The following is a 25,150-nucleotide window of genomic DNA, read 5'->3' on the forward strand; positions in this document are numbered from 1 at the left end:
ACAGGTGCACTTATGTGCATTCAGGCAAAATACCCACACACATAAAATAAAAAATTCCAAACCAAACCACCAAATAAAAGGAAGACAAAAAGCACCAAAGTCACTAACTATAAACAGTTACACTATCCCCTGGATTCCCATTTATTCATTTTTTTTTCTTTTTGGTCTTTTTTGAGACAGGGTCTCCCCTGTAGCTTCAGCTGTTCTTGAACACAAGAGAGATCTGCCTGCCTCTGCCTCCTTGAGTGCTGGGATTAAAGGCGTGCACCATGTCCGTTGTCCCTTTTATTTTTTAAAATATTTTTTAGTCCATGTGTATGAGTGTACTGCCTGCATATATGTGAGTGCACCCATGTCATGCAATGCCACAGAGATAAGAAGAGGGCTTCAGATTCTCCTGGAACTGAAGTTAAGGACAGTTTGTAGCTGCCATGTGGATTCTGGGAATCAAATCTGGATCCTCTGCAAGAGCAGTCAGTGCTCTTAACCACTGAGCCATCTCTCCAGCCCCTGTCCCTTTTATTTTTTAAAAAATGTATTTTGGGGAGTGTAGGGTACTTGCCACAGTAAACCTGGAGGTCAGAGATCAAGCTGCAGATTTTGTTGTCTCCTATCACTGAGTTCTGGGTATCAAATTTAGGTCAACAGGCTCGATGGCAAGTGCCTTTACCTGTGGAGCCATCTTGCTAGTCTTTTTGTTTGCTTTTTTGGGGAATTCTTGTCGAGCCTCCTGCCTCAGCCTCCCAAGTGCTGAGATTACAGGTACCACGTCCTGTCCCTGGAGATATATATTTATTTTATTTTTTTTAGAGAGTCTCTCTGTAGTCCCACCTGGCTGGAACTTGCTATGTAGACCAGGCTGGCCTCAATCTCACAGAGATCTGCCTGCCTCTGCCTCCTGAGTGCTGGGATGAAAGATGTGCATCACCACACCCAGTTCTCTTTTTTCTTTTCTGAGACAAGTTCTCACTATGCAGCCCAAACCAGCCTTGCTTAAGACAATAGAATATATCAAAAGTGTAATTTTTAAAAGCACCAAAAATGTCTACTTTATAAATATAAAGGGACCAAAAATATTAACATAAGACAACCAATGAAGAATTTTTATTATAGAAATATGAAAACCTATACATTCTTAGCTGCAGCCATATACTTGGTTAGAAAGTCTTTTAATTTCGATATGTGCATCATTTCCTTCATTGTGGTATCTCTATTTCTCAGATGGATTAATCCATTCTCCAGAGTAGTTTCAGTAATCAGGACTGTGAAGAGGATGCTCATCTCATCATACCTAAGAAAAATGCAGTTCAACAGTACATGAGCCCACTGTAACAGTGGCTCTGCCTACCTTGGAGTCCGAGACACTTCTGAGCTACAGCCAGGCCTGAGTGGAACCAATCCTCCCCACCACCAACCCAATTTTGTTTCTGAAACATACAAAGTGAACTTCTGAACTTACTGCAGTGACTGAAAAGTCAAACTAAAATGTAAGAAATAAACACTGGTACCTGAACACACCATTATGGATGAATTCTATAATGACCTCAGTCTTTTGAATTTGGTTTCCATGAGAGAACAATATTTGTAGACTAAATCCTCTTACAATAAACCACATTAAAATAAAGATTTGGGGGGCTTGAGAGATGACTCAGTGGTTAAAAGCACTGGCTGCTCTTGCAGAGGACCCAGGTTCAGTTTCCAGCATTCACATGGCAATTAACACCCATTTCTAACTCAAGTTCAGGTAGATCTGATACCCTCTTCTGGCCTCCATGGGCATTGCACACGAGTGCACTTACATGCAGGCAAAACACTCATACTATAAAATAAAAATAAAAAACAAAGATTTGATATACAATAAATTATGCCAAATTCATGCTTCATTTATAGCTAAGCTATAGTTCCTAGTTCAGCAATCACTGAATAAATCCACACTGGCCTTTCCAAGTCACATTAAATGTTTATTTTCTTAAACTTGGCATGGTGGTGCATAGCTATTTTAATGACAAGGGGAGTAATTCTTACTTTGAATAGAGTTGTTCCAATGAGGAATGCACAGTCTCCAGATAACCAGGCCACACAGAAATCCCATTTTCTAGTAATTCATTAAATAGCCCTTGACAAACCTGAAGGAAAAAGACTCCAAATGAAATAAATAAAAGTAGCTAGTGTCTTGCTTTTGTAAAACTATAAATCAATCTCTAAAATGCATATACATATGTCATGTGATACCAATGTTTATAATTCATGTATTTTATACTTTAGAAACTATACACTTCCCCCTGAAAATGAAGAACTGAGCAAGGCCAACTGAAGACTGAATGCAAATCTTCCAAGAGATATTCTTATACCAACCCAAAACCTTTTCTTTTAAATTTAGTTTTATTATACGCATATGAGTGTTTTACCTGTATATATGTAAATGTACTATGCGCATGCAAACTTATGGAGGCCAGAAGAGGGCATTAGATCCCCTGGAATTATAGACAGCTGTTAGCTGCCTTGTGGGTGGGTGTTGGGAACTAAACCTGGTCCTCTGCAAGAGCAGCCAGGGCTATATTAACCAGAGTCATCTCTCCAGCCCCCAACTAAGAATATCATCATTATCATTTAAAACACAAACATAGTTATGTTCCCAGCACCCAGGTCAGGTAATTCACAACTGCTTGTAATGCTAGCTCCAGATTACCCAATACCTCTGTCCTCCTTGGACACTCACATGCATGTGTACATATATATACACAAACACATAAAATAAATCTTCAGAAACCCTGAGAGTCCAAAGACTCTATAGCTAGAGCTCTAGAGTCATGTGACAGGTGAGAAATGCATCCCAGAGTTTTACTCCCACATCAGGAGAAGAAGGAAGGGCCAGAGAAGAATTAGTATGAGAAAATCCAGCAGCATGGCATTCTCAAAGCCAATTGCAGAAAATGCTTTAAGAGGGGCTGGAGAGATGGCTCAGCGGTTAAGAGCACTGGCTGCTATTACAGAGGACCCAGGTTCAGGTCCCAGCAGCCACATGATGGCTAAGAACTGTCCAAAAACTCCAGTTCCAGGGAATCTGATGTTCTCTTCTGACCTCCGCAGGCACTGCATGACACAGGTGCACTTACATACATGCAGGTAATACACTCGTACACATAAAATAAAAATAATAAATAAAATCATTAAAAAAAGAAAATGCTTCAAGAGAATGACTGGTTTCAGTGGAATACTGGACACAAAAGCCTGACTGGAATATAAAAGTAGTAAATACAGGGTGGGAATTCATAGCTTAGAGGCAGAGTGCTTGTCTAGCATGTTTGAGGTCCTGGGTTCAACTCTTAGGACCAAAAAATAATAGAACAATAAATAAATAGTAACATGGAATCAGCCATGGCAAAGCAAAAGAAAGTATAATTTCAAACCTCCTTACCATCTGGAACTAAACACTAGAGCAGGCCTCACCCTCAGATCCTGTGGACACAGCAAGCTTAGCTGCATCCCTGGCCATTAGGTGCCTGCAGCAACCCCCTCCCCCAAACTCTTCCCCTTCCCATGGTGGGGAAGAGAGTCAGGAACACAGGAACTAAGTCCTTTTCTTCTCTTTGCTGGAGTCATTAGGGTCTACTTTTCTAAAGTGGAAACACCCCACATAGGAAACACCCCAAGTCTTTGAATCCCTTTTTTGTCCTTAGGTCCTGGGTGGGTCTGAGTCCCCAAAACAGAAGTGATGACTGCTCAAGAGTCTTAGGAAAGGAAGAAAAAAAGCCCCCCTGGCTTTCCTCAGGCGTATTAGTAATTGAAACAGACAAGAGTCAAGGCTGGAGATGGCTCAGTGGCTAAGAACACTTGCTTGTAGAGGACCCATGGCTGTCTTCTGACCTTCTTGGTCACCCACACACTCAGCCTATATTCACAGATACACACATATAAATTTTTTAAAAAAGCGAAACTGATGGCCAGTCATGGTGGTGCACGCCTTCAATCCCAGCACTTGGGAGGCAGAGGCAGGCGGATGGATCTCTGTGTGTTCAAGGCCAGCCTGGTCTACAGAGTGAGTTCCAGGCCAGCTGGGGCTATCAGGAGAATCTGTCTCAAAAAGACAAAAAAAAAGTGAAACTGAGAGGGTGTAACTAACATCGAAATCCACCAAATTATGTTCAAAATCTTTTTTTTTTTTTGGTCTTTTTGAGACAGGGTCTCCCTGTAGCCCCAGCTGTCCTGGAACTCACTCTGTAGACCAGGCTGGCCTTGAACTCACAGAGATCCACCTGCCTCTGCCTCCCGAGTGCTGGGATTAAAGGCATGCGCCACCACACCCGGCATGTTCAAAATCTTTAACATACCCTCAATTTATCTAATTAATCACAGTAATTATTCATAGTTTTTTATTTAAAATACTTAAAAAAGCAAAATAAAAATTAAATGGTACTCGCTGGGTGTGGTGGCGCATGCCTTTAATCCTAGCACTTGGAGGCAGAGGCAGGTAGATCTCTGGGAGTCCAAGGCCAGCCTGGTCTTTAGTGAGTTCCAGGCCAGCTGGGGCTACAGAGAGACCCTGTCTCAAAAAAGACAAAAAAAAAATTAAATAAATAATAATAATAAATAAATAAATAAATAAAATGGTACTCTACCACACTTACATAGACTAACCATGGCAACTTGCTAAGAGATGGCTAGTGGATAAAGTTGCTTACTACCAAGTCTGACCACTTGAGTTCCATCCCTAGGACCTGCATAGGAGGTGGTCCTGAAAATTGTACTCTGACTTCCATACCCTTGGCACCATAAAATGTAATGTAAGAAAAGTCATGGCAATTAAATTCAGTTAACAACCCACCTGTCTGAGTTCCACCGTTGGGCCTTTTCCCACATCCAAAGCCACCTTAATAGGGGCTAAACAAGGGTGAAGTTTCAGTACCTAAGGCAATTAAGGAAGGGAAGGGGAGGAAGGGGAAGAACAGTTAACATAAAAAAGAAACAAAACATAACTTTAGTTTTCCAAATCATCTCAAATATCAAAAGCACCTTTCTATGAAGGCTTTTCTTCCTTGAAAAGGAGTTCTCTGTGAGCTGGAAAGAATCGTAGAGGTAAGCCACCAGACCTCGGTCTAGATCACCATTTATAGACAGAACACAAGGAACCACATGTTTCCGTCCATCTCGGCCCTTCACAGAACAGAACAAACGTATCATTTGGTAGAACTTCTAAAATCATGTAGTTTACATAATCAGAATACAGAACTACACATTAATTTCTAAAGTACCTACTCCATACCACATGGCCCAAAGATGATGACACTGTCTCTCTTCTCCAGGAGTTGAGGATTTGATTCAGTGGCTGCCAGCTGGCCACATTACAATCATGTGTAAATGTAAAACCTAGTATAGCAGCAGTGCTTGAGCTCCACTCCTAGAGATGAACCAACTCACCCCCAGTGGGATCTACACTTTAGTACTTTAGTGCTTTCAGGGAGGGATCTGCTACATGGAAAGGGAACACTCTTAATATTCCATTTACTATTACTTTTTGTTAGTGATGATGTGGGTGGGGGGAGAGGGAGGCACATGGAGGTTAGAGGCCAACTTCTGGGAGTTGGTTCTTTCCTTTACCATGTGGGTTCTGTGGATAGAACTCTGGTCGTCAGGATTGGCAGCAAGTGCCTTTACCAGCAGAACCATCTCAAAGGCCCTGCTTTGTTTTTTTTGAGGGAGGCTCAAAGGCTGACCTTGAAATCTCAATGGGAGATTTCCTTATAATCTCAATGGGATTATAGGGTGGATCTATATTCACTTGGATTTGGGTTTCATCCTAAAATACAGATATAAATGACAGAAAACAACATATGCTGGTACACACTGGTGCCTTCTAACAGCCCTAAGGAGAAAGGCACAGCTTCTGTGGTATTCCTGGCACAAATACAGGAACCACGAAAGTTCAGGCAGAGCTACACGACGTGCCATTCTACAAAGTAATTAGTTGGTTCTCTTCAAAAGTGTCATGAGGCCAGGCATGGTGGCACATGCCTTTAATCCTGGCACTTGGGAGGCAGAGGCAGGTGGATCTCTGTGAGTTGGAGGCCAGCCTGGTCTACATAATGAGTTCCAGGCCAGCTGGGGCTACACAGAGATCCTACCTCAAAAAAAAACAAACAAACAAAAAAAGAGGGCTGGACATAGTGGTGCACACATTTAATCCCAGCATTCAGGAGGCAGAGGCAGGCAGATCTCTGAGATCAAGGCCAACCTGGTCTACAAAGTGAGTACTAGGCCTGCTGGGGCTACATGGAGAGCCTGCCTTAAAAAAAAAAAGTGTCAAAATCACAAGAGGTAAGAAAGATAAAAGAAATTATTCATTTGAAAGAGGTTAGAGACATGACAACTCCATGGAATGTGGCTTCCTGGATTGAATCCTGGGCCCAAAAATCCACATTACTGGGATAGTCAGTACAGTCTTAACAGGAATGAATAATAGTGGGTTACTATTCATTTCCTGACTTTAATGGCTGTAGTATGGTTGTAGTTGGGTACTGTCTAAAAAATGCACATAAAGTTATTATTAAGGAGTCATGGGACACCATGTCTGCAATTATTCAATGGTTAAGAGATGGCTACAGAGAATCTGGGTAAAGAACACATGGGTACACATGTTGTACACATACATACATGCACACACTCATACACATAAATATTTTTTAAAAAAGTATTTTATTATTTTTATCTTTTATGTGTGTGAGTGTATTGCCTACATGTATGGCAGTGTACCTGTGCCGTACAATGCCACAGAGGTTAGAAGGGAGCTTCGGATTCCCCTGGAACTGGAGTTAAGGACGGTTCATAGCGGCCATGTGGGTGCTGGGAATCGAACCTGGGTCCTCTGCAAGAGCAGTCAGTGCTCTTAACCGCTGAGCCATCTCTCCAGCCCCTCATACACATAAATCTTAAAGAACACATGGGAGTTCAAGGTGAAACATACGTGTAAACTGGACATATTTCCAGGATACATGTGTAAGAGTTCTTGATCTCCTAGATTCCACAGGGTTTCTATTGGCTCCTTCCCCCAGGGAAAATTATAGTAAAGTTGGCTTCCTTTTCGTCCAGCTTCATCCTGACAATCATTGCTGCTGAAGTTAGATGGACTCATAGCAAACTGGAAAAGAAAGTTTGTCTTGTCAATATGTTAAAATGAATGCTGAGGCTGGAGCAATGGCTCAGCAGTTGAGAGCACTGGCTGTTCTTGCAGAGTTTGTGGGTTTGGTTCTCAATACCCACATGGTGGCTAACAACCATCCCCAATTCCAGTTCCAGGGGATCTAACGCCTTCCTCTAGCCTCCGTAAGCATTGCATGCACCTGGTACAGTTATATACATGCAGGAAAAACACTTATACATATAAAATCAAAAAACAATTCAAATGAATGTTAAATTACTTTTAATCCCATAATTATCTCTAAGAATTAAGGTTTCCTGAGACTTTTATTCAGCAACAGACTGAAAACAGTCAAGTCCCAAATAGAAATTGTTATGTTTAAGTACAGGTGAGTAAACCACTAAACATACTGGGGTTTGGGTCTGAGAAAACTATCGATGCTACCTATGATAAAGAAAGTATCCCAAAGACAGCATTCTCAACTTTATCTGAAGTGTTTGGTTATTTGTGGGTTTTTTCCCCCCATTTAGTTTAGACTGATAATTTGGGGGTTTTCAGAAGTTGGAAAAACAGTACAACAGTAAGACAACATCAAGTCTTCTGCATACATTGACAGCTACAAACTATAGAACCATTTTGACTAGTATGGAGGTTCATGAAGTAGGTAACAAAGCTGAAAGCATCCAAGTATACAAGGGTCAAACTCTACACCAGCAGGAATCCTAGGTGAGAGGCTGGTGCTCTACCTCTAACATAAAGGGTTAGCAAAAGCATCTGAGCTCAACAAGTCTTCACCAGAGTGAGCCCGATACCCACTAATACTCACTGGATCAATGAAAATCACTACAAAAAGCCTTTTGGTTTCTTTAAAAAAAATTTTTTTATTTTATGTGTACGAGTGTTTTGTTTGCATATATGTAAATGCACCTACACTATGCAAAGCCTGTGGAGAAAAGAGGGCGTCAAATCCCCTGGAAATGGAGTTATGGATGGTTGTTAGCAGCAAGTGCTCTTAACCACTGAGCTATCTCTCCAGCCCCTTTGTTGTATTTGATTATAGCTTCCTCTTACAGATACAGTCTGGCAGGGTAAGAGTATACCTCAGTAGTAGAGTCCCTGCCTAACCCTAACATGATTCAATCTTCAGGACTGCAACAAACAAAAAACATAACCAAATGGGTGGGCTGGAGGCTCACCTACAAACCCAGTTGAGGTTAAGAGGACTGTCAGGAGTAACAGGCTAGCCTCGGCTACAAAGTGAATTCCAGGCCAGCCTGGGTTAGAGTGAGATCCTGTCTCAAAAACAAAACAAAACAAAACAACAACAACAACCCACATGGTAGAGAGAGAGAGAAGATGCCCTCTGACCGCTACATGTAAGCTCCCATAAGTAATAAAAATGCAACAATTTTTTAATTTTATTTTAAGTGTATACGTGTATTGCCTGCATGTAGGTAAGTGCCTCCATGTTGTGCAATGCCCAGGGAGGACAGAAGAGATTGTCAAGATACCCTGGAACTGGAGTTATAGACAGCTGTTAGCTGCCATGTAGGTGCTGGGATTCGAACCCAGGTCTTCTGCAAGAACAACCAGTGTTCTTAATTGTTGTGCTATCTCTCCAGCCCCATAAAAATGTAACAATTTTTTAAAAACATTTTTTATTTATGAGTTTGTGTGTGCTCATGTGTTCACAAGAGCACCTACCTGCCATGTGTGTACAGGTGGCTTTGGAGAACAAAAAGAAGTTGGATCCCATGAAGCTTGATGTGGGTGCTAGGAACTGATTTCTGGTAAGAACAGCAAGAACTCTTACCTGCTAAGTCACCTCTCTAGACCCACAATAAAATTTTTTTGTTTTGTTTTGGTCTTTTTGAGACAGGGTCTCCCTGTAGCCCCAGCTGGCCTGGAACTCAGAGATCCTCCTGCCTCTGCCTCCTGAGTGCTGGGATTAAAGGCGTGCGCCACCACACCGGGCCAACAATAAAATTTTAAAAAATTATTATTTATGTGTATGAATATTATACTGCATATGTGTAAGTGCACCCATGTCATGCAGTGCTTGAGGGAGGACAGAAGAGGGTGTCAGATGCCCTGGAACTGGAGTTGGAGAGTTGTTAGCTGCCATGCGGGTACTGGGATATGAACAGGGGTCTTCTGCAAGAACGAGTGCTCTTAACAGCTGAGCCATCTCTCCAGTCCATCCACAATAAAAAAAAATTATAAAAGAAACCCAACATATAGAAAAAAAATTACAGCGATTAACAAATTTCATTTATAACTGGGCACGGTGGCACACACCTTTAGTCCCAGCACTCGGGAGGCAGAGGCAGGCAGATCTCTGAGTTCCAGGCCAGCTGGGGCTGCAGGGAGACCCTATCTCAAAAAAGACCAAAAACCAAAACAAAACCAAAAAAACCCCTGTAATCCTAGTACCCAGGGGCACAGGCAGGAGGATCATGAGTCAAGCTACATAGCAAGTTCAAGGCCAGCCTGAGCAACATTAGACTCTGCCTCAAAACACCACCACCACCACCACCAAAACACAAACCCCCAAATTTCATTTAAGACACAAAAGCATTATCTCTAATACATTAAGACAATTTACTAGGGGGCTGGAGATGTAGTTCATTTAGCAGTTAAATATTACAGTACCTTTCTCCACCACAGGAGCCGATGGCGCAACCAGAAATCAAGCCATTGGCTTGAAGTCCTTGCAGAAGTAAACCAGACTAAGGAAGCTTCAGTCTTCTCAGCAATTCTTTGGGGGGGGGAGGGAATCAGCAAGTTAGCTTTTCTGGAAATTACACAATGTATCCCAAAGTGGGAATGACTGGTTCTTGATTACTTAAGAACCAGGCCAGATTATTTGTCACACTTAGTACCTTTTAACGCCATTAGGTATCTGCTCAGTGTTCGAAACAGGGTGGAAACACACTCCAATCTGAGCAAGGCCATAAGGTAGCCTTCTGTTTACCAGATCCAGGCAATTAACATAATGCTCCAAAGCACCTATTAAAAAAAAAAACAAAAAAACCCCAATCATTGTATAAATCTATTCCAGACACCCAAACTGTTTTTGTCAAACCATGCCAGTAATATTAGCCTCGCAGTACAAGCAGCATAATTAACACTAAATTTTAGATAGTGGCCCTTCCCCTCCCATGATTTTCAAATCTACAAAAAAAATTGAAAGAACAGTATAACATGCTAGGTGTGGTGGTGTAGGCCTTTAATCCTAGTACTCAGGAGACTGAGGCAGGATTGATGACATTTGAGGCCAGCCTGGTCTACATTATGAGTTCAAGGTGAACCTGAGATACATGATGAAACCCTGTCTCAAAAAAACAAAAGAATGAAATATAGTCTATCATCTTTAAAGAAAAAGAACTAGAACCAGAGCCAGGCATGATGGTACATGCCTTTAATCACAGCACTTGGGACGCAGAGGCAGGCAGGTCTACATAGTAAGTTCAGGGCCACTGTGGTCTACACAACAAGCTCCAGACAGGGCTACTTACTGAGATCTTGTCTCAAAGAAAAGGAAAAAAAAAAAAAAAAAGAAATTGAGTCAACCAGCCAGGTGTGGGTACATACCTGTAATCCTAGAACCTCGGAGGTAGAGACAGGAGGATCAGGAGTTCAAGGCCATCCTCAGCTACATAATGAGTTTGAGGCCTGTTTCAGCTTCCTGAGATCCTCTCAACAAAAACAAGCCAAACAAGAGAAACTCACCCCCAAAACAAAGGGCACCTGTATATAATAAACACCTATATACCCCTCATCTGGACCCTTTGCCATATTTTTTTCTCATTTACTCCTAACATTGTAACATTCATCTCCTGAAAATATTCTCTATAACCATTATTAAACCATTAGTTAACTAAAATGAAATATCATCTAACATATGGCTGGTAGATTTTTTGGTTCTAATTCTCACTCCCAAATGCCAGCTTTTGTTCTTTAAAGTTCATGGACTATCAATCCCCCAATTAAGAACATTTCCACTGGGCCAGCAAGATGGCTCGGAGGGTGAGGGTAAGGGCACTTGCTGCCAAGCTTGACAACCCGAGTTCGACCCCTCAGCCCCACATGGTGGCAGAACCGGTTCCCACAGGTTGGTCTCTGACCTGAACGTGTCTGCTGTAGCACACTCACACACACACAAAATACAATGAAATAATTTTAAAAACTTCCCCTGACTCCTTCCCTACCAATTTTGCTTTTGTTCTGTTCCTGAGACAAGGTCTTATTATGTAGATCATGCTGGACTTAAAAGTCTGGAGACTCCCGAGTGCTAGAATTACAGGCATCTTCTATGACATTCAGTTCAATGACAATGATTCCTGACATGTATCCTGGCTAGTCATAAATTACCTCACTTGGGATGTGTCTGGTTGTTTCTTGTTGATTTAACTTGAGCTAATTATTCTTAGCAGGAATACACTGTTGGCATATACTGCATTATACCAGAGGAACAGGTATCACGTTATCCCCTGGACAAAAATTAAATGTGATTACTTTGCTCAAGTGGTAAATATTTACTCCCCAGAAATACCTTGCTCACCTCAAATATTTCACTCAATATTGTGGATACCACTGATGGTCTTTGCTCAAATCAATTATTAAGGGAAGCGTATGCAAAACTGGAGAATCTTTTTCATTAACCATTTTTCCTTCTGTGTTTACTGCTAGCTGCTGTAAAAAACCTAAACTTCCTCTTCCCTTTCCTCTCCGTGTGCTAAGATCCATTGCCTAGACTAATGCTTCTTTTAATGCTCACTTTGGCCAAACTTAGCCAGTGACAGCCCACTCTTCTAGCCAACTTTCACATTCCTTTGTGTCCCATGAGTTGTCCAAGCAATTCTTTGCTTTCCAGTACCAGTAATTACTTCAAACTAATCCTGGACTTTCCATATCCTAGACCTGGAACCAGCCATGCCTCCAAGACTTCATTTTAGGGGCCAAGATCTAGGAACTGTGTCTGCTCACTGCCCAAGCGCCATTGCATTTATCCTCTTTCCATGAAACCAAGTCAGAAAATATGCATTTTGAAAAATCATGAATGAAAACTGAGTGTGGTGGTGCATGCCTATAATCTTAGCACTTGGTGGAGGAAGGAGGATCAAGAGTTCAAGATCAGGGCTGGGCAGGTAGCCCATGCCTTTAATTCCAGCACTTGTGAGGCAGAGATAGGCAGATCTCTGTTGAGTTCAAGTCAGCCTGGCCTTCACAGCAACTTCCAGGGCAGCCAAGGCTATATAGTGAGACTGTCTCAAATACTCCCCTCAAAAAAAAAAAAAAAAAAAAAAAAAAGTTCAAGGTTAACACTGACTAATCAGATCAAGACTTGCAAAATCACAATTTATCCTTGCTTTCTTTGTATTTTTGTCTTTTCTCTCACTCTGAAAATTCTGGTTCTAATAGCAGTAACCTAACTATCTGGAAAACATATATGAACCAACTTCAGAATTCTACATCTTTACTTAGAAAATACTAAGGTAAAGTTTAAAAACCTCTTTGTTGTTATTTATGTATTAAATGAGGATTACTTAATTTGGGCAGACTAATCTATAATGAGAAAAGTTTTAAAATATTTTAAAACCTACTTAAAAGAGCTATCAAGGCAGTACACATCCAGAACATGAAAGTGAACTTGGCCTTTGGTGCCACTCTGTAAATCCTCAAACAGCAGAGCTGTAAAGCTGAACTGCAGAGCCCCTGGCTGAATTCGGGGACTGGGAGGTACACAAACTGTAGTTTGCAGTGTACCAAAGAGGAACAGTCCTGGAAAATAACTTGGGATTTCATCTGGGACTCTTACACTCTATTGGAAAAGAGGCAAAGTTTGAAAGACTGAAGCCAGCCTCAAATTAGCTTAGTCCACTCTAGCTGTCTTCAGAAGCAAAAGTGCTCTTGGGAAAGAAAGTCAGTATGTAAAGCTTTAATTGATCTCTATGACTTTTTTGAGTTTTTTTTTTTTTTTTTTTTGAGACAGGGTTTTCCTGTAGCCCTAGCTGGCCTAGAACTCACTATGTAGATCAGGCTGGCCTTGATCTCACAGATTCACCAGCTTCTGCCTCCCTAGTGCTGGAACTAAAGGCAAGCCACCACACCCAGGTTCTATGACTTTTTAAAAAAATTATGTGCATGTGTGTATGTGTGGGTTTGTACATGTCAGTGCAGTGTTGGAGTCAAAGGTGGCTGTGGGCTGCCAGACGTGGATACTTGGGAAGTAAACTCCAGAATGCGCTCTTAACTGCTGATCCATCTCTCTAGCCCAATCTCTATGACTTTTTGTACAAATACTTTAAAATATTTGAAAAAAAATTCAAATAACCCAAAACTCCAGAGAGAGACAGATATTTACGTTAGCAGACATGGAGTTTACAGTATGATCAATGATACACTTAAGAAAGTTGATGACAAACTTATACAACTAGTCACAGACAGGAGTATGAGACAGCAATTATATTAGAAGAAAGGTTGGCTAAGAATGAAAAAAAAACAAACATAAACAGCTGTATGGAGGCATAGGCCTGTAATCCTAGCACTTGGGAGGTGGAAGCAGAATCATCAATTTGAGATGCCACCTTCAGCTACGTATTGAGTTCCAGGCCAGTCTGAATTACGTGAGAGCATCTTAAAAAATGATGTCACTACAGTTTAGACATTAGCAGAAGTGAGCAAAGATACTGGAACACTGGGAACTTAGAAAAAAGGCCACACTTGGTAATTCTAAGCTAAAAGCACTGAAAAAACCAAAACATTTGGTAACTAGATGGATTTAAGTTCTTTTTTCTTTTTCAGAGATGCGAGGGAGAGAAAATAGGATTTTAAGTTTTCTCTCTCTTTTTTTTTTGAGACAGGGTCTCACTATGTATCCTTGGCTGGCCTGAAACTCACTATGTAAACTGGACTGGCCTTGACAGAGATCTTCCTGCCTCTATCTCTCCTTCTGGGGTTAGAGGTGTGCACCACCACACACAGTAGGACATACATTTTCTTTTTTTGTTGTTTTTTTTTTTTTTGAGACAGGGCTCCCCTTTAGCCCTAGCTGGCCTGGAACCTGCTATGTAGACCAGGCTGGCCTCGATCTCAGAGCTCTGCCTGCCTCTGCCTCCTGAGTATGTGAATTAAAGGTGTGCACCACCACTCCCCAATGGATGTATGTTTTCTAAAAGAAAATGTCTGGCATATAAACAGACCCTTGAATGAATAGGCATCTAAGAGAGGCCAGTCTCATTTCTTAGATCTGTGCAACTGTGAGGATGCTTACTTCGTTTTAACAGAGATAGGGGAAAAAAGGTAGCTGTTTGGGGGACATGGTAAATGAGCAGTCATTTAATGCCCCCAAAGCAAAACAAAGCTATATGGAATAACATACTACAAACTAACCACATCACCAGTTTGTTCTTTTTTTCCCTTCTTCTTCTTCTTTTTTTTTGCAACAGGGTCTTCTCGTTAGCCCCAGCTGGTCTGGCATTCTATGTAGACCAGGCTGGCTTTGATCTCACAAAGATCCACCTGCCTCTGCCTCCATCCTCTTGATTCTGGAATTACAGGCCTGTGCCACCAAGCTCAGCCTGTAAACATTAATTTTAATAATTTTGGACACGTTGGATATTGTATGCTACTCTATAGTACCAAATGGCAAAGGCAGCATTTCCCAAAGATGAAACTTCATGGCAAGTGTCTTTTCTGCATTATGTTGTATTTTATTTACAGACAAATGATGCCTACAAATTACTGTGCATCACTCAAGAATCACCTTTAAGACTTGGTTAATCTTATTAACTGGCAAACTAAAAAATTATCTCATGAGTAAAAACCAGTAAGTTGTAGAGCAGTTTTCAGTAAGGGGAATGTGGTTTTTACCTAGGAAAATGACTTCTCAAGTAGACTGTCAAATCGAAGAATAAACGGGAGTATTTGAAAGTGTTTGGCGTCAATGAGCATTCAAACACGTGGCTGGATTACGGTCTTGATTCTAAGGCTCATTAACTGAACTCTAAAGTTGCTCAGTGAAGCTGAATGTTTTATGAGTTTCCTCTGGGCAGATTGATTAAGGCACTCTTAGTATGTTGGGTTCGGTCCCCCCCGCCCCCGCCCGCGCGCCCTTTTTCAATGGTGCAGGTAACTTTCTTTGCGTGGAACTCTAGGGACAGTTGCAATCCCCCAACTCATGCGAGATGGCCTTTCCACCCCAAACCTGTTTAGAAGGAGGAAATCGTGAAGAGCCATACCGTGAAGAAGATTCTCCCGTAGTTTCCCAGAAGTTTTTAATAAGTTCTCAAGAACTGCCACTAGCTGTTCCTTACTCAGATCTTTGTCTTGCAAGATTTCACGTATACATTCTGCAGAAACTAACCTGAAGGCACCGTCCCCGGGCTGCAAAGGGCCTGGCTCGTGGTGGCGGGCGTCCACCGCGAAGACCTGCTCCTTCAAGGCCACCATCGAGGCCCACCATTCTGCGGCTAGGTTCTTCCGCAGCTCTACGCCCAAAGGCCCAAAGCCCGGGTGGCACCCGCGAAAGAGAGATTCCGGGCTCAGCTGCTGCAGAGCCCCGCGGAAGAAGAGCCTCCGCTGGCAGATCTCCAGCAGCGCCACGCCACCCTCCGCACCCTCGGCAGCTTCCGGCGGCTGGCGGGCTGCAGGGGGCGGCGGGGGACTTCCGGGGGGGCCCGCTGCCCCTAGCTCCGCCGCGCCATCTCCCCGACCCGTGACCCCCGACAGCAAGCGCCTGCAAGTTCTACCGGAGGCTGCGCCACAGCGCATCTCCCTCAGTTGTCAGAAGTTGAGAGCCGCACCGCCCTGTAAACCCGGATCCCTAAACCGCCACGGGCGCAGTGGAGCATAGCGGCCCACGGCGCAGGCGCGACGGAAGTGACTCGCGTGCACCAGGCCGCACCCCGGAACACGTCACTGCCCTCCGGGCGCAGTCTCCCCGGGCGTCTCCCGCCCTGCGCTGACGCCAGGCTTGGTGAATTGGATTTTCCGCCTGGCCCCCTTTTCCCGACTCCCCTCGCCGACTGCCACTGCCACGTTATGTAAACTTTCATCTTTCTGGGTGGCCCAAAACCGGGCGCCAAACACCGTGCTCTGTGAGATGGATTGGCCTGTGGGACGATTAAGTCTCCACGGGAAAGTGTCCAATTCCCGCTTCAACGCCACTGACGTGGTTGGGCTATAACCACCACCAGGAAGCCCTTGGGCGTGGCGGCACATCACGCTAAGACGGAAGAGGAGAGCCTTCTTGCGTTGCTTGACGGTGGACTTCACCTAGGGCTGACATTTCAGATTGTTTTCCCGACTACCCACAAGGGTGGTGACACCCTTGTTTATGAAGCAGGAATACTCAATAGCTTCCTTTAGACTCCAAGACTCCCCTAGACTCCAAGAACAAGGACAGCTAATGCATTAATCCAGCAGCTCAGTTAATGAAACCGTTTAAGCAAGGTAGAGTGCCCAGTGTTTTCACCCAGGAAACACCAGGGGAGAAGAGAAGCCCCTCCACGAAATAACAAAAAGAGCAAGTGGGGAGAAAAATCACATTTATTAGTTAAGACAACCACAGGCTGGACACAACACACATGCTAAAAAGTGGACTGTCTTTAAAATTTCACGTTTTTTCACAGCCCCACAATCATTTCCATAAATATTTACAAATTAAAAGGCCCACATTAAGACATTAAACAGTATAAGATGTAATAAATGCTCCAAACTAGCCCAATAGCTTCTAAGTTAAAAGTTATGAATTTGACTAACCATGCCATTGGAACCACTCAGGGTAGTCCTATACTAGAGGATGAATCCACGTTCAATACCAGTCCTGGAAATACCACTCCCTATATTCCAGCCCCCAGCCCTAGCATCTTCTAATTTGCTTTACATCTCCATAAGGCATTAACATCAAAGACTACTCTTAAATAAAAAAAAAAAATCAAATTTTAAATGAAGTTTCATTGTCCTGGGCAAATCACCACTCTGGGAAGACATTTAGACCTACTAGCCACTGCTGAAATAAACAGGTTGGTGAGCCCGTTAGATATAAAGCTATTGCCTGGATCTTTCCGGCATTAAAGCCCATGCTGAACCTAACCTGCAAGACCTGTATTTACTGTGCTTTTGGTTATGTTGCCTCCTTAGTAATTTTGATGAGGTTTTCTTTCTTGTGTTGGAGTTTAATTAGACATTACAGTTTGAAAGGACCTCTAGAATTCCCTGAATTATTTATTGTAAAGACATTCATGACTCCCAGCATGACTGGTTAAGCACCCTGGGGAGTCTGTGAAGACTAGATCTACCTACAGGTAACCCATACCAAGGACAGGGTGCAAATTGTTAAGGACTCCAGCCCAGCTCTTAGGCAGAAAGTCTTTCAACTCTGTTCATCTTGGCAGTTCACAATAGAGCCAAGAGCATGAATAAAGTTTTGAAAAATCAAGTTATTTAAAAGTTAACAGTCATCCATACTGTCATTCTAAGGTGATTTCCTGTTCCAGTTTTTATTTGCTCCTTCTAAGGTATAAGGAAATTAGGCTAGTAAATGACTCCTGAAGCTGAAAACAAAACTTTTATGCAGTTTATCCTAGAATATGAATTTACTCAGTACCCTTAAATTCTTCTAACAGGAACAGATTAAAGGGCCTTCTGATTCCCCTCCCCCCAGGCCTAAACAAAGAATGGGAAAGTAGTCAATTTCAGTTTGTCTAAAAAAAAATAACAAAACCTCCCAACAAAACCCCAACAACATACTATCTAAGCAAAGTTTTACATGACATTATATGTAAAATAAAGTACAATTTCCACTTAATTCAGTCTTGAAATATCTTTTATTGGAAGGCCATGCATTGCCTTCATTTATTGTATTTCAAATCACTGTACAGTTACTTTTGTGAAAACACTGCCTGCATTTTCTAGTACAAAAAAAACCTAAAAATTGTTTCAGGAATGTAGAGAAATATCCAACTTAAATAGCGAAAAAGTGCACCATAATTACTGCTGCACTGCAGTCATTTCTGCATTTCCCATGTTTCTTAAATAACTATCTTGTCTGATAACACACAATATAAAGAGCAATTATGAAAAACAGACATTTACATATACTTCTAAAGTCTTATTGAGAATATCCTGTTGGCATTGGATAGCCAATCATAGGTGCAGCAGCTGCAGTAGCAGGATATGCATATGCCTGTTGGTTCATACCATTGTGCATATTTGCAACATTGCTTCCATATTGCTGAGTGCTATCATAACCATTCTGGTAAGTCCCTGTTGGATTACCAGTCCTAAAACTGGTTTGTATACCAGCAGACACAAAATTACTTCCAAAGCTCCCATTGGTGTAATTTGCAGCACTGTAAACACCATTCTGAGTTTTTGCCCCAAAATCTCTCTTAAGCAGACTAGAATAACCTCTGTCATAATTTTCCCTGTCTCTAAAGGTATTAAATCCACCCCTTTTGCCCGCAGAGTATCTGTCCCGACGATCATCCTTCATGCCTCCTCTACCCCTGGAACGACCTGTGAAGAGAATTGGAAATTGATCAATTTTATCTATGCCACAAATGTGTGAACAAAGAAGGAAAGGTACAGGCAGTTCTATTCATGTAAGGTTTTTAAAATTTTTTTTTTTCCAATTTAGGTTCTCAAATGAAATGGGCTTACCTTCCAATCCCCTTTTAAGAGGACTGTAGACAAAATGACACCCTCAAACTTAGCAACATTTCTTACTGAAGATTTTTCTTACCTGAACCTCTGTCTTCAACCAACTGAAGCAACTTGGGGTTAATTGCTTGATTAGCTTCCCGAAGCACAGAGATAAGGTCGCTCACTTGCTTTATATTATTAGGTGTAAAGAAAGTGTATGCTGTGCCTGTTTTGGTACTGCGAGCAGTTCTTCCAATTCGATGAATATAATCCTCTGAGGAGTTAGGGTAGTCATAATTGATGACAAATTTCACATCTTCCACATCTGTAAAGTGTTGCAGTGTGGCAAAATAGCAATGTACGGAGTTTTGCACACCACAACAGCCAGACCAAAAATAAAAAGTTAGACAATTGTATTCCCAAGAAGGTATGGGCTGCAAAAAATACAGTTAAAATGGTTATCCATTTCCTGTAGGAATACCACTGAGGTTGAAAAAAAGGGTGGGGGGGAAAAAAGCACATGTCATCTGTATTAAGTCTATCACCCACCCACTGACACAGCCTGTCAAGGGAATGTGTATTCTTCCTAGCACATTCCCAAACCAGCACACATCCCCTTACAGATCATCAAGTGACATCTGCATGCTTCTGCGCAGTAGGGCCACTTAAACTTTCACAGCAACCTCTTCATGTGCTCATTTTGAGGACCTTTAAATAAAAAGGTACAAGGTCCTTTTCATTACACACTCATCAGAAGTTCAAAATTCTGGCCACACTGCTCGTCTTGCCAAGACCTTAAAACTGCAGCTGCAAGAAAAACATACCTGTCCCCCAAAAGTTGTTTTTATGCACTGTGTCTCGTCTAGGCAAGCGCTTCCAAGAAGCCAGGATTCACTTGAGAATGTGTCTCTCTCTGGCAGGTCTCGACATGACGACTACTGTGTAGGTGAGGGAGGAACTTTCAAGACACTTTCTTTTCCCACTGACTATGTGTGAGAAGTTGATCCTGCTCTAGGTCTCATGTGCCAGTACTCACCAATTTGTAAAAGGCTTAGTACCTTTTAAAGCTGCTCTCTCCATTTCAAACGTGAACAAAAATTTCATTGAACATTGAAGTTTGGAAATATTTCTTCGACATTTCAGCAAACTCACTGAAACTCAAAGACCCACAGATCACAGTGAACAGTTTGAAACAATGCTGTACCATGGCAATCATGCAAAGCATGGGACAGATGAAATACCACGGCAGTGAACTGTGAGGTAACTTCCATTTTTTTCCCCCGGAGAGAACAGTTTATAGGGCAGAGGTGGTATGTTCTGCCCTTTGAAGATTACTGGCACACTTTCAGCTTTTCACCTCTCTAATCGACTGGAAGCAGCCAGCCGATCACTAGTCCTCCATCCCCCTCGAGTCCTCCGATTGTCATGCCTAGGCCTTGCCACAAAGACTGCACCTTTATGTGAAAAAAACTTAGAAAAAATGCAGAGGTTAAAGAAAGCAAGAAACTTTCTTTAAAAAAAACTACATGGAGATCTTCTGAGAAACCAAGCCACGAATTCGAGTTTGTACTAACCTAGCCCTCTGGAGGCCACATCGGTAGCAATCAGAATAGGAGCTTTCCCATGTTTGAATTCTACAAAGGAAGACACACCAATGATCATTAATGCAAGCAGCGCTCTTAAGCCAACAAAGTTATTTTATTTATAATACATACCATTTAGAACCCAGTCACGTTCCTGTTGACTCTTGTCACCATGGATGCCCATGGCAGGCCACCTAAATTAAGAAACAGAAGGGCAGGTTTTAATCTCAACACTTGGGAGGCTGAGGCAGGCAGATCTGAGAGAGGGCATTAGGGGCTATAAGGAGACCTTCTCAAAATACCACCCCCTCCTCCTTCAAACCCAGAAAAAAACCCGCCCCCGACTACCAGTATGCCACAAACCACCTCCAACTTCTCTCCTCAGCACTTCACATACTAGTTAAGTGCTTGCTCTACACCACTGAGCTACACCTCACTAGCTGTTACTATAATTTCACTGGAAATGTATAGTTTTTGCCTATACCATCTACGATGCCCATAAAACTCAGATTCATCCATTCTGAAGTACACTTGACCTTTCTTAAAGTTGGCTTTGATGTAGGAAGCCACATACCCATCTCTCCTCATTTTTCTGGTAAGCTCATCACATCTTCTTTTGGTTTCAACAAAAACAATGGTTTTATTCTCCTTTTCACTCATGATCTCTTCCATCAGACGAATGAGTCTAGAGATGAAGGAAAAATTATGGATTTTTAAGACAATCTGACACAATGATTCCCACTGAAAAGCAGTATTTCCTTAAAGGACTCTTACTTTTCATCCTTTTCTACGTCATGACACACATCCACAATCTGAAGAATGTTGTGGTTTGCACTCAGTTCTAGTGCACCAATGTTTATATGAATATAGTCTTTCAGGAAATCTTCAGCAAGCTGTCTTACTTCTTTTGGCCAAGTCGCACTCCACATCAAGGTTTGCCTATCAGGCTAAAGGTTTGGGGAGAGAAATTATTACACTGTACCCTACAGACAGATTAAAAATTGATTTTGAGGAAGTTAACACCAGGAACCATACTCTTATCTGATCCACGATTTTCCTTATCTGGGGTTCAAACCCCATATCAAGCATTCTATCGGCTTCATCAAGGACAAGGTAGGTTGTTCTTCTCAGATTGGTTTTCCCACACTCTAAAAAGTCAATCAGTCTTCCAGGTGTTGCAATACAGATTTCCACACCTTTAAATAAATGAGTAAATGTAACCATAATATGTGAAGCTTGTATCATCACTGACATTAATGACAGAACATTATAATCACCTACCTCTCTCCAAATCACGAATCTGTGGTCCCTTGGGAGCACCACCATAGATGCAAGTAGACTTCAGGCGACAAGCTCTACAGTATTCTGCAGCAACCTGCTGCACCTGCTGGGCCAGTTCCCTAGTTGGTGCCAGCACCAAGCACTAAAGGGGAAAAAAAACAGTATTTAGTAGAAACCAGGATACTAGTACCTTTCTTGGGATAAAGAGGCATAACAGGGGGCACACGTGTATTGGAGACGGAGTTTAGGTTGGGCACTAATTTTGTTAATAGTCATTGTAACTAGGCCAGTCCTGAACTTCTACCTCCCAAGATGACCCTAGCTTTAAAAATTTCAAAAAATATCCTTTTTGTGTGGGAGCACATATAGAAATCAGAGGACAATTTGTGGGAGTTGGTTTTCTCCTATCATATGGGTTATGGGGACTGAACTCAGGTTATCTGGCTCAGTGGCAAGTCTACCAGCTGAGCCACCTCCCTGTTCTTAGACATTAGTTTTAAAATGCTGTTTTATGCTACCAGACCCACTCTTCAGGTGTATGCAGTTCTAGCATACTGGCTGACAATATTATGTATTCTACAAACCTCTATAGAATGGTGACCCAAAAACTAAAGAAATACTTACAATAGGCCCATCACCTCTCTCTAGGAATGGCTGATGATTTATGTGGACAATGGCAGGCAGCAAATACTGGAGGGGAAGAGGGGGCAGAAATTGCATTAAAACTTAAAAACAAAAAACAAAAAAACCAAAAACAAACAAAAAAACCCACTACCAGTTCTATCTTCCAAGCCATTTATCAAGTGTTTTTTTCTGAACTTACAGATAACGTTTTCCCAGATCCAGTCTGAGCTACTCCAACCATATCCAATCCACTTAGAGCAACTGGCCATCCCTGAGCTTGAATAGCAGTGGGTTCAGTAAAGTTCTGTCTTGCAATCACATCCATGACATTTGCTGCAACCAGTAATACTTTTAGTAAAAGCAATCCAAAATCTCATTGGAAAGAATGGGAACAAATGAGAGGTGGAGCTGAAAACTTACCAGGGAAGTTTGCTTCATAGAAATTTAGAACGGGCTTTGGGCAGTTGTGACCTCTAACTGTAATTTCCTTGCTTCTTCTGTATGTGTCTACCTCTTGCTGAAAAAGAGTAAGTCTCATGACAATGCCTACTATATACAGAACAAGACCCTGTACTGTAGTCCATTAACATCTCTTTACCTTAACTTATAAACTATCATATAGCCTAAAAACTACCCACTCCAGCATTCACAACTTTATTTTTGCAGACAGGGCGCCTCACTGAGTGCTGGGATAAAAGCACTGCAGTCAATATGGAGCTGTGCAACATGTTTGAAGAACTCTCCCAAAATTGAGTCATTTGCAGGACATCTGTCAGACACTAATAAGATGAGAAGCTGCTAACTGTGTTATAGGCTAAAGAAGTCAGATCAAATTACTCACTGCTGTGCGCCTAGCCAAATCAGGGTGTTCTTGATAAAAGTTCTTCTCAAATTTGGGCAGCTCATCAAGATTCCACTTCTTTTTAACTAGTTTCTCCCCAGGATTTCCAAACTTCTTTCCAGACAGGGGTCCTGCCCTACTCCCTCCAAATCGAGGTGCACCAAATCTAAAATTAAGGGAAAAAGCGTTAGCCACATCATAAAACGTCGTCAATATATAGGTGAGTACACCTAGTTAACATCCACTGACATGGGCTGGACAGCCACACCGGGCACAGTACATCTCATTACCAAGCACATACTACTGAGGCTAAATAAACAGCCCGAGATCGCTCAAGTCGGAGAAACTGACTGCCCAAGCATCTCAAGTTCGGATTACAAGGACAGCTGCTCGCATCTACCATATACTCTCCCAGGAGCATAGATTTAGTGACTAGAAGCGGGGTAAGAAGGGACGGACTTCGGGCTTTAAGGCCTACCGGCCGCACAGACAGAACAGCTAACTGCGAGGGTGTCGGGGTAGGGGAGCGCACAGCAGCCGATCCAAGTCGGGGAACCGCCGCGGAGCCCGAACAACTCCGGAACGAGGTAGCAAAATTACATAACGCGAGGAAAAAGAGGAGGAGCCGGCGACTACCGGGGGAGGAGTCCCGGCCCGGGCGGAGTCGGCCGGGCGGCGTTCCCGCTGGGGCGGCGCTTCCCCCTTTGTCTCGCATTTCTCTCTGCGCCACATTTTCTCGACGCTGCCATTTTGAGCTCCTCCGCCGGGCGGGGTAACAAAGGCGCCGCCGCCATGTCCGAGGCCGGCATTTTGTGGCCGCACCTCAGCCACATGGCTGATTCCGCCCGCCCGGATGGCCTCGGAAGCGCCCCCTCTCCTCTCCCGGGATACGGGGAGCCCCTAAAAAAACTCGACAGAACGTTTCGCCCGACCATCCCGGCCGCCGGGAAGAGCGGCGCTCCCCCGCCCTACCGCGCTCCTTCGGCCTCCGCCAACAGCCGCGAGGCCGCCCTCCGGAACCACGGAGGGGCTAGAGAGCGACCTTCTGGCAAATAGCCACTCGCCGCCAGTACCTGGCTGTCGGGAAGGCGCCAGCCTGTCTTCGAGAAGGCCCGAAAAGCCGCCGTTCAAGCCGCGCCGCCCATCCCCCACCCTGGGGCCTCACAGGCAGGTGGCCCACACTCACCCTCGATCCCGGCCGCGGTCTCGGTCACTGGAATAACTCGACATGGCGTCAATGGTTGCGGTTGGCAGGGAAAACCGAGTGAAGAGAACTGGGGGCGACGGGTCGCTGAGCGATGGCCTCGGCGACGGCGAAGCCTTTGCGGGGGCGTCACCGGCGGAGGAACGGCGGTGACCAGAGCCGGAGCTACACACCCAGACAACGGTGGAAATGAATGAGGTGCCGGCCGGCTCCCGGCAGCCGCTTTTATAGTCTGGACCACCTCCTCGCCGCAAAGGACGATGGGAGCCGCTCTATGACCTAATCACCCCGCCCCCCTGCTCAGAGGCCTCAACGCCCGCTGGCATTCGGGAATCCGCCATGTTCCGGCCCCTCCCCCCGCGGGCGCGCCTTCCTAAGACGCCCGTTTGTGCCCCCCCACTTCACGACTGGGTCCGTCTACCACAAGAATGCCTCCTTCTGCCCTCGACTGCACCCCCTTCTCGTCTTCCCGTACCTCAAACAAGCTACTCTCCCGCGGCCGGCTGGCCGTTTACACGGGCAGCACCGGTCACCTCACGGTCTCAGGGATGTTTACGTCTCCACAGGGCCCTACGCCCAAAACCAAAAGAGGTGCGGAGGCGGAGACTGGCATTGTCACGTGATGCCAACTAAGGGGGCCGGCCGCACTACTTCTCGCCCGGCAGTGGCGGAGGCATACATCACGACGTACTCACCGGAAGCACGGATCTAATGGCTCCGGGAGATCCGCCGGGCTGCTGGGTGACCTGGCTGCCTAGCCCGCCGATCTGAGAACCCTTTACCGGGATCGAGCCCGCGGGGAATGGTGTCTAGGACCCGCAAACTGCCTCCTC

General features: G+C 43.6%; 2 protein-coding genes across 4 annotated transcripts; both read right to left on the reverse strand.

Annotated features, from left to right (window-relative positions):
• Nucleotides 1-1,076: 1,076 nt before the first annotated feature.
• Polg2 (DNA polymerase gamma 2, accessory subunit) lies at nt 1,077-15,999 on the reverse strand. The gene is made up of 8 exons (XM_008841599.3): nt 15,379-15,999; nt 10,018-10,144; nt 9,788-9,893; nt 6,962-7,135; nt 5,014-5,154; nt 4,826-4,906; nt 2,026-2,126; nt 1,077-1,291 (listed from the first exon to the last, which is right to left on the reverse strand). The coding sequence occupies exons 1-8, from the start codon at nt 15,908-15,910 to the stop codon at nt 1,126-1,128; spliced, it is 1,428 nt and encodes a 475-aa protein (XP_008839821.1). The 5' UTR covers nt 15,911-15,999; the 3' UTR covers nt 1,077-1,125.
• A 670-nt stretch (nt 16,000-16,669) lies between these two features.
• Ddx5 (DEAD-box helicase 5) lies at nt 16,670-25,150 on the reverse strand. 3 transcript variants are annotated; one of them, XM_008841605.3, is made up of 14 exons: nt 25,013-25,150; nt 24,300-24,482; nt 23,114-23,279; nt 22,693-22,789; nt 22,472-22,605; nt 22,273-22,338; nt 21,649-21,790; nt 21,403-21,563; nt 21,142-21,314; nt 20,942-21,052; nt 20,500-20,561; nt 20,359-20,418; nt 18,885-19,109; nt 16,670-18,658 (listed from the first exon to the last, which is right to left on the reverse strand). In XM_008841605.3, exons 2-14 carry the CDS (start codon nt 24,341-24,343, stop codon nt 18,252-18,254), a joined length of 1,848 nt encoding a protein of 615 aa, XP_008839827.1. In that variant the 5' UTR covers nt 24,344-24,482; nt 25,013-25,150; the 3' UTR covers nt 16,670-18,251. The 3 variants fall into 3 exon arrangements, with proteins under 3 accessions (XP_008839827.1, XP_008839826.1, XP_017655739.1); XM_008841604.3 differs by lacking the exon at nt 25,013-25,150 and adding an exon at nt 24,793-24,946; XM_017800250.2 differs by lacking the exon at nt 25,013-25,150 and having other exon boundaries at nt 24,300-24,559.

The sequence above is a fragment of the Nannospalax galili genome, unplaced genomic scaffold (genome assembly GCF_000622305.1).
Source record: "Nannospalax galili isolate Female #2095 unplaced genomic scaffold, S.galili_v1.0 scaffold661, whole genome shotgun sequence".
Classification (NCBI taxonomy): domain Eukaryota; kingdom Metazoa; phylum Chordata; class Mammalia; order Rodentia; family Spalacidae; genus Nannospalax; species Nannospalax galili.

Coding starts and splice junctions, on each gene's coding strand:
- Polg2 (XM_008841599.3), bottom strand. CDS start 15,910: ATGCGCTGTGGCGCAGCCTCCGGTAGAACTTGCAGGCGCTTGCTGTCG. Junction 9,894..10,017: donor ATACCTAATGGCGTTAAAAG/GTACTAAGTGTG, acceptor CCCCCCCCAAAG/AATTGCTGAGAAGACTGAAG. Junction 5,155..6,961: donor GAAATATGTCCAGTTTACAC/GTATGTTTCACC, acceptor TGTTCTGTGAAG/GGCCGAGATGGACGGAAACA.
- Ddx5 (XM_008841605.3), bottom strand. CDS start 24,343: ATGTCGAGTTATTCCAGTGACCGAGACCGCGGCCGGGATCGAGG. Junction 22,790..23,113: donor ATTTGGCTAGGCGCACAGCA/GTGAGTAATTTG, acceptor ACTCTTTTTCAG/CAAGAGGTAGACACATACAG. Junction 22,339..22,471: donor GATCTGGGAAAACGTTATCT/GTAAGTTCAGAA, acceptor CTTCCCCTCCAG/TATTTGCTGCCTGCCATTGT.